This window comes from Egretta garzetta, unplaced genomic scaffold, assembly GCF_000687185.1.
Source record: "Egretta garzetta isolate BGI_Z169 unplaced genomic scaffold, ASM68718v1 scaffold638, whole genome shotgun sequence".
Taxonomy (NCBI): Eukaryota; Metazoa; Chordata; class Aves; order Pelecaniformes; family Ardeidae; genus Egretta; species Egretta garzetta.
The window spans coordinates 330376-339063 of NW_009260676.1; the positions used below are offsets into that span (position 1 = coordinate 330376).

Sequence of the window (8688 nt, forward strand, 5' to 3'; positions counted from 1 at the left end):
CCCCGTAGAAACACAATTTGTGTTATTTTCCCCAATTTAATGAAAAAAAAAACCACCTCAAACCTCTGAAATACTGTTCCAAGCATCACAGAGGTCTGGCTTATTAAAATCCTCAATTATAAATCAGTTTTATTGCAACTTTTAGCACTTCAGGCAAGCAGCCGATGAGCAGCCTTGATTAACTTCCAAATTCCCCCCCTTTCTTTCCATGGCAAAAGGGAGAGGAGAGCATCTGGCACAGGATGCATAATATATTTAGCTGATCTCACTGCCCCCCTGCCCGGTATTTTTCAGTGCCTACGATCATTATTTCTTCCCCCGTAGTGCTGATTAAGTCACTTCTTAGCTCTGATGGCACGTCGCGATGGCTGCTTTGGCGGAGCGAGGCGCCCGACCGAGCTGTGCCTGCTGCTGCCTTGCAGGGTGAAAGCCATGCTGGTGGTGAATGTCCTCTCCGTCGCCGGGAACCTCCTCATGGGGCTGGCGAAATTCGGGCCATCTCACGTGCTCATCATCGCCGGCAGAGCCGTCACGGGGCTGTACTGTGGTAAGTCCTGGCAGGGTCATAGACTCTTCTCAGCGGTGCCCAGCGCCAGGACAAGGGGCAATGGGCACAAACTGAAGCACAAGAAGTTCCAGTTGAACGTGAGGAAGAACTTGTTGACTCTGAGGGTGCCCAAGCCCTGGCCCAGGCTGCCCAGGGGGGCTGTGGAGTCTCCTTCTCTGGAGATCTTCAACCCCCACCTGGACGCTGTCCTGTGCCCCCTGCTCTGGGTGAGCTTGCTTGGGCAGGGGGGTGGCACTGGGTGAGCTCCCGAGGGCCCTTCCAACTCCTGCCATGCTGGGATTCTGTGAAACCAGCCCCATGCTGGGTGCTCCAGCGCTGCAGTTACGAGTTTCCTATATTTTTTAATCTTCTTTTTTTTTTTTTTTTTTTTTTTTTAGAAGGTCCACTCAGGTGGGAGTTTCCCTCTTCTCCCTCTGTCTGTCCTTCTCCATACGGGATCTTTCCCAGAAGTATTTGGGTTGGCTCTATCATGAAATCAGTTTAATTTATGTATCCTAGAAAGGAGCAAGTCCCTCCTCTGTACCTCGAGGCTCGCCCGCGGTGGCGGCGGTTGTGACAGCATGTTGTTAGCCATGCTGGCTGACGGGTTGCCTGCACAACCATACTATCTAGCAGACCATGCAGGAGCACTGTACGTAGAGAGGGTAAGATAGGCAAATAATATGGGATCACATTCGAACTAGCTTAGAAATAACAGCTCATTCCCACTGTTACGGGTATGCAGATACAATACTCCGCTCTGAAGGCTCAAGTTTTAAGAAAGCTCTTTGCTTTCCGATGACATCTCCCGGCAGACAATCTCTGCTCCATATGTAGGTGTTCAAGTGTAAAGCCTTCCCGGAGCGGGGCCCTGAATCCGGGGATACCCAAGCACCTTTGCAGGGTGCGGGTGGTTCCCAGCCAGGCACCAGGGACTTGGTGGGATGCGGGATGCAGCACATGGGCTCCATCCTCCTTGCCCGCTTGGGAAGGGGTTTCTGCTGGTTGCTGAGCTGTGGTCTAGAAGAGGTGACGCCCGCGTGTGCTCGGTGCAGGGCTCTCCTCCGGCCTCGTGCCCATGTACGTCAGCGAGGTCTCTCCCACGGCCCTTCGAGGAGCGCTGGGGACGTTGCACCAGCTTGCTATCGTCACAGGTATCCTCATCAGCCAGGTAAGAAGGCAAGCGCACGAGTCCAGAGAGGGTGTTTCAGAGATGAGGGGTATCCCAGGGATATGCTGGGCTATCACTCATCATTCCCCCCCAAATCTGAAGGATAGTGGGAAGCAATCTGCTCTAATGGGGTTAAACTCCTACCTGGAGTCAGAGGTGTCCTGAAGAAAGATGAACTAAAAAGTTCATGAACTAAAAAGTACCTCTGCAAACAATTTCTCCCCTCCCCTGCAAAGTGTTTGCACCCATCTCATCAGAGTCAGGCTGGATCCTGAACATGAGATCCCTGATATTCAGGTGCTCAAAAATGGCTTCGTCAGAGAAGCAGGGCATCCAACAACCCCACCAGCATTCCCCACCGTGGCAAGAGCCCCAGCTACATGGCAGGCTGGCACGTAAATGTACCAAGAACCAACATATCCGGAGAAACTTAACATTAACCACAAAGTTCATCTAATCTGACTTAGCCAAAGACTACGGACAGACCGTGGGGTCTCGCAAGGTAGGTCCTGCTGGCTTCACTGGCTGGGGGTATACAAAAAATCCTTTGCAAATTGTGGATGGAAAAAGGTTGCAAGTACTCACAACCCCTCTGGAGCACCTTTTCCAGTGCCATAACCACACACTGAAGCAAAGCTCACATCAGTCTGTTTGCTGAGCCTCACGGTGCTCAGACTCTGCTGGACTGAGACTTGGTATTTGCTTCTAGTTTCCCTCCAGGTCGTTGCTTTGAAATGCCATAGTGGTCAATCACTTTCTTTTTCTAGGGTGTGAGATAAGCCATTCAAAATGTGCCTCAATTATTCCAGGTCCTCGGACTTGACTTTCTCCTGGGCAACGACGAGATGTGGCCCCTGCTCCTCGGTCTGTCCGGTGTGGCTGCCCTCCTGCAGTTCTTCCTGCTCTTACTGTGCCCTGAGAGCCCCCGCTACCTCTACATCAAACTGGGGAAGGTGGAGGAAGCGAAAAAAAGTAAGACACACATTTCAGGCTTGTCTGGAGTTGGTTTTACACTACACAAAGTGTTAAACACAGAAGGAGAAGCCCAGCTGAGGGCTCACATGTGTCACTGGGTATAGTCGCTCCATCCCATGCAGCACATTTGCAGGAGGGATTTCGGACACCTGCACACAGTCACTGCCTACGGCACGCTTGCTTCTGTGTCGGGTGGTGTGAGCCTTCACACCTTCATTTCCATCAGAGAGATCACATCTGGCAGATGCCACCCCCCCCAGAAAAAAAACCCATTTGGTTGGAAGGGATTTCAACCAGGTGTAAAGATGACGTCTTCTGGGGGACGGCTGATCTCTCTCTCCTTGCTGCTGTTTGCAACTACACAGCAAATCCACAGCAGTTACTGCAGCTGCTTATGCATCTTCCAGCACGGCCCTCCTTAGCTGGTTCTGGCCATCTCTGCAAGGAGCAAGAGCGGTCAATGGTAGGACACGGCCAAAACTGAGGTGAGAACCCAGGAGAGAGTAAAAGAGAGCATGCCCACACACCTGGGGCAGAGCTGCATGCCCGTGCTCTGAGCTGCTGCAGCACACATTAGCTCTGGACCAGAAACTATTGTGAGATGTTTGCGTGGGATTAACAAGTATGGCTGGGGGATGAGGCTTGAGCGTGGTGTCGCAGAGCTTTTGCAGAACTGATGTGCTGCTGCCCCTTGCCAAGCTCCATCCTCGATGCACCAGGGAAGTCCTCAGAACAAGAGGATGCTACTGTCCATGTGGCTGGCTTACCCCGAGTTTTGGCTAGCGAGATGCCTGTCCTTACTTATCTACCATTGAAAATAAATTTTTTTTTTTTTTCTTAAGGTTTGAAAAGGCTCAGAGGAAACTGTGACCCAATGAAAGAGATTGCTGAGATGGAAAAGGAAAAGCAAGAAGCTGCCAGTGAAAAGAAAGTGTCCATAAGGCAGCTTTTCGCCTCTTCAAAGTATAAGCAGGCTGTCATCGTGGCGCTGATGGTGCAGATATCTCAGCAGTTCTCAGGAATCAATGCGGTGAGTCTCCCAAAAACATTTGCCTTTAAAGAAACCCAGGCTGAGCATGAAAAGGCAACGCTGGCTCCATCCAAGCCACGCAGGGGTGAAGAGGAAGCTCTCCCGTGACTGCAGTAGGTTCCTCAGCCACCACTGTTGAAGGTGGTGTTGAAGGTGGACCTCACCGCCAAGCCGGGCTGCAGGGAGGTGGGGGGGGAAGGGTGCGAGGGAGTTCAGCGTGAAAGCGGCTGGCACGGCGAGCCCATGCTGAGCTCTGCCGTCACCCTCCTCATACCTGAGATTATCAGCAGTTTGCTCTCTTTAATGACTACCTACTCACCCCAGGAACCACGTAATCACCACCTTTTAGTTCTTTTTAGCTAAACAGTTTTTGCAGCACCTCCTGCGATACCAGAAATTACCATTTTATATCTGGGAGCATGGAGCCTCCTTTTCACAATTGGCTAAGACCCAAATCTTTGAAAGTCTGGTGGCAACTTTACAAAAGTTGAGGCACCTGTCCCACCAGCTTTCGAAACTGTGAGAGGACTTCTGCATCGCAGGGATGCCCAGCCTTGCGGGGCTGAGCCGGGGATGCGTGGCCCCATGGAGCCGGGCTGCCCCAGCTCGATGCTGTGCCCAGCTCCATCCACCAGCCGTGGGGCAGCCGCCCGCTGACCTCCCGCCCTAACTCCCACCAGACAGGAATCACCTTATTCTTGGAGAGAAGGGAGAAATTTGAGTCATTCCAGTGGAGCCAGACTATTTTAAAATTCATTTAAAACTCAGTCATAGTAAGGTGTTTGACTCCAGCACTAAGTGACCTGGCTTGCAAGATTAAACATGGGAATACATGGAAGAAACCAGTTTTAAATATGCAAATGCAGTAGCTCAGGAGGGGAATTTCAATGGGATTTTTAACCCCCTCAGGCTCCCTTTCAAAGTTTCAGCTTTAGTTATTGTAACAAGCCATTAAAAAGTTGAAAAAGCCAATCATAATTAAATTACTTCACCTCTCAGCCAAGCAAGAGCAACTCTTCCCTCAAGAGAACAAAAAGTTCCACCAGCCCTGTTGCCTAATCCTTCATCCCAATGTATTTTGATAGATCTTTTACTACTCTACAAACATTTTCGAGAGAGCTGGCGTTGACCAACCGGTTTACGCAACCATTGGCGTTGGAGTGGTGAACACAGTCTTCACAGTTATCTCCGTAAGTAAATATTGCTGGCCCCACAGGCTACAAAAACAAGTACACTACAGCGTGGTTTTGAAACATGATTTTATGCTAGAGCTGGGGCTGACCCTGCCCACCTTATTCAAGGGAAAAATCATTCCCTGGGCAAGTCTCATTTGAAAAATCAAGCCTGGAAATACAACCTGTTGCTACCAAACAGCCTTGCTAATTGCCACGTGGATCAAAACTGGATCACTGTGTTCAGGGAAGCTCCGGTAGCTCAGCATTTCTCCCGAAATAAAAGTTGCCTTCGGTGGGTCCTATTCCCGCTGGGGGAGCAGGCAGGGGATTGGGGTTGCGACGAGGACGCCAGCAGCTCACCATCTCCCTCTTACCTGTTATCTTTCAAATTGCTTTACATATGTACATAGCACCTTGCGTGAGTGATATCCAAAGGCTATTCTGCAGTAATAAAAGTAATCCAGCACCTATCCTCATCGTACCCATGCGGTGCTCTGTAGCAATAAGAGGATGGTGCCATTTTCACAGCCTTTCCCTCCGTTTGTCTCTCTCCTGAGAGTATTAACACAGTTCCAATCAGCAGGCAATTAATATAAGATCAAGAGAAGCCAAGCCTATTTCCCTCACACTTCTAGAGAGACTTAGGGAGCAAAGGATTTACCCACCATGAAGCAGGACCAGCAAGGTAGAAATACACAGCTCTAAGAGGTCTTATTCCAGTGTCCATGAGAGAGGAGGCCTTGGGGTCAATCTGTGTAAGAGGAAGTCCATCACAGACCCCATACAGAGGAGAAACCACGATGTTTATTGTGAAACGAGGCATGGAGGTAGGTGAGTGGAAGAGGTCTTCTCCCAGCTTGGAGGGCCTCTTGCAGTTCAATCTCTGCCCCAAGGTTGTGGTACTTGCAGCCTGGAGCGTTTGCTCCTTGTTTCTTTTGGCCATGAGCACATAAAAATGACCTGCATCTGTCAATAAATGACAGACCCTGATCAAAAGGCAGAAGCACTGAGAGCCGGGTGGACCTTGGCAAGGGGAGAAGGGAGCGCAGAGGCTCACCCTCTGCAATTTCACAGGTTAGCAGGATGAACTGCCTCCAGCAAAGGAGATGGTCTCCTGGAAGCATAAAGCATTTGCTGTAATGGCAGGAAAGGTTGAGCTGATGGCCAAAGGTGTCCTTTCAAGCAGAAGGGAAGGAGCAGGCAGCCTCAGAGGCTACTGCATGGTATCTTTGAGCAGGCCAGAAGCACTGTCCTCTGGAATTACCTACACCGCTCCATCGGATGAAGTGATCGGTACAGACTTAGATGTTGAAAGTTGGGTGAGATGAATAGAGTTCACCAAGAGGAGTTGAGAAGGTGCAAGCTAAGCCTTGGGGCTACCAGGGAAGCAAGAGGAATCTGGGAGCCACTGATGGAAAAATCCTGGCTCCAGCTGCTACCCCTGCCCTAGGACAGGCAAAGCCCAATGGCCTGTGATGTGACTTGAATCATGCTACGATTTTGAAGGCTACTTCCAAACTAGTGCAGACCTAGTAAGTTCATTCTTCCTGAAAAAAAAAAAAAAGAAGGAAAAAGTCCATAGTCAGCAATATATGTGTAGGAGCGATGGAAAGTCCTGAGAACTTGGAAATGCATGAGCTCTGAGTATACGTGGGTTTGCCTTGCCCTCGGCAGGCAACTGTTCAGCCTGGCTTCCAGCCACCAGCAGAGTTTCTGACACTTAGAAACCAGCACATAAATCTACCATGAGAGCTAAAAGGGCAGGAATGGAGTGTGGTAGTGGTAGCAGGCTGCTCATTGCTAATGGACCTGATCGAACCTCCTGAGAGTGGTGGTGCTGGAGAATGAGCTGCTGCACATCTTCCTGCAGGTCTTCCTGGTGGAGAAGGCGGGCAGGCGGTCCCTGTTCCTGGCTGGTTTGATGGGCATGTTAATAAGCGCCGTGGCCATGACAGTTGGACTTGCACTCCTGGTAAGGATTGCTCTCCATTTTTTCTCCATGGTTTGCAAACAAGAGAAGACAAACCACCCTTTAAAGTGAACGTTTTGCATCTTCATCTCAAAGAAGTTCAGAAAACATTTGTCCTTAGAAGGGGCAGTTCAAAGTGGCCGTAGCTGGAGCCATCTCTGGTTACAGCAGAGCCAGAGGATGTTGATGTCTTTGGCCCCTGAGATACTAGAAAGCTGCTATAAAGGACGTGTGTCCCCTGTCCCCTGCCTGAGCCCGCTGACCACCTCAGCTCCTTACACAGCAGCTGAGCTATTCCCATGGCATAATACTGTGCCTGCTAAGAAAACCCAGGGGATATCCTAATCCCTCAACCTGCATCTCCCTGGCTTGGCACAGGGATGCTAGACTAACATCTTGTCATAGAAAAAGGGACAAATTATTCCTCCCAACACCCAGGAGAAGGGTCAGGCTGTGAGACATGGGGCAGAAGAGGCAGAGGATGGAGCCAGCCCTCATCAAAGTTGGTCCAAACCACTGGTGCAAGCTCCTGTCAAGATGTAAAGCCAAATGAAGGGTTGCCTCCTTTACTGAACACCCTGGTTATTAAAGACAACACCATTTTGTCTCTTCCTGCCCACACTGCAGGCAAGGAGAGGGCTCAAAGGTACAGCTGAGCTGGTAGCTGTGAGCTCCAACATCCCTCTGCTGGCACCACGTGCCCAGCCAGAACCCGGCACAAGAGTTTAGAGCTTGAATTATGCATGTCCAGCCTCCACTTGTCTGAATAGACGAAAATTCTGAAAAAGAAGCCTAATTAAAATAATTAGTGATAATTTAATGAGAGTCATGGTGGGACGGTAACACCGAGTGCACCCTCTTGCAGAGCCAGTTTGCTTGGATGAGCTATGTCAGCATGGTCGCGATCTTCCTCTTCGTCATCTTCTTTGAAGTTGGGCCTGGGCCCATCCCCTGGTTTATTGTAGCCGAACTGTTCAGCCAAGGCCCGCGCCCCGCCGCCATTGCCGTCGCCAGCTTCTGCAACTGGGCCTGCAACTTCATCGTGGGAATGTGTTTCCAGTACATAGCGGTAAGAAATCCCTCTAAAACTGTACAAATAAATGACTGGCATGACCCCACTGCTGGGCTCCCAAGGCAGCCCGGTGGGACATGCGTGTGCCTCCCAAATCTCCATCTCCAAGCCCTGCAGGGCGCCCCAGGGTAGGAAGGGGAAGGCATCCCTGCGGTGCTGACGGTAGTGTCCCCTGTTCTCACTTCCCCCACTGCAGGATCTGTGTGGACCGTACGTGTTTGTGATCTTCGCGGTTCTGCTTCTAGTCTTCTTTCTGTTTGCCTACTTCAAAGTACCGGAGACGAAAGGAAAGTCCTTTGAGGAGATCGCAGCTGTGTTCCGCCGCAAAAAGCTCCCGGCCAAAGCCATGACTGAGCTGGAAGACCTGCGAGGCAGCGAGGAGGCATAGATGTCACCACGCATGCAGAAAGGAGGGACTGAGTATGAACCTCCTTCAGGCGCCGCAGGAAGAACGTTGGGCAAAAGCCTCATTTCATAAAAACCTTGCAGCTGGCAGACCAGGAGGACCCATCCGTTGGGTGCCTTCTGGCTGCTGCAGCTCACACCTCCGAGCCACAGGTGCTAACCTGGCGTTTTACTCTGAAATACTCGGTACAACTGGGCTGCAGGAAGAGCCAGGGGAAGGACGGGAGGAATATGCTACGTGTATGTCTCTATGCTCCACTGGAAGAGCCTGGTGGGCCGATGATCTTGCTAGTTGGCAAAGTGTTAGAGCATCATCACTCAGCTGGAATGAAGGAAAGAGGAGT

General features: G+C 50.7%; 1 protein-coding gene across 2 annotated transcripts in view; it reads left to right on the forward strand.

Moving 5' to 3' along the window:
- The window catches only part of SLC2A2 (solute carrier family 2 member 2), a 9948-nt gene extending 1621 nt beyond the window's left edge, over window positions 1-8327 (forward strand). For both annotated transcript variants that reach the window (XM_009645758.1, XM_035901183.1), the window contains 8 exons: window positions 423-547; window positions 1603-1718; window positions 2528-2690; window positions 3536-3723; window positions 4809-4913; window positions 6769-6870; window positions 7733-7936; window positions 8136-8327. In XM_009645758.1, the coding sequence (XP_009644053.1) occupies window positions 423-547; window positions 1603-1718; window positions 2528-2690; window positions 3536-3723; window positions 4809-4913; window positions 6769-6870; window positions 7733-7936; window positions 8136-8327 (1195 nt within the window). The remainder of the gene's footprint in view (window positions 1-422; window positions 548-1602; window positions 1719-2527; window positions 2691-3535; window positions 3724-4808; window positions 4914-6768; window positions 6871-7732; window positions 7937-8135) is intronic.
- Window positions 8328-8688: the final 361 nt, after the last annotated feature.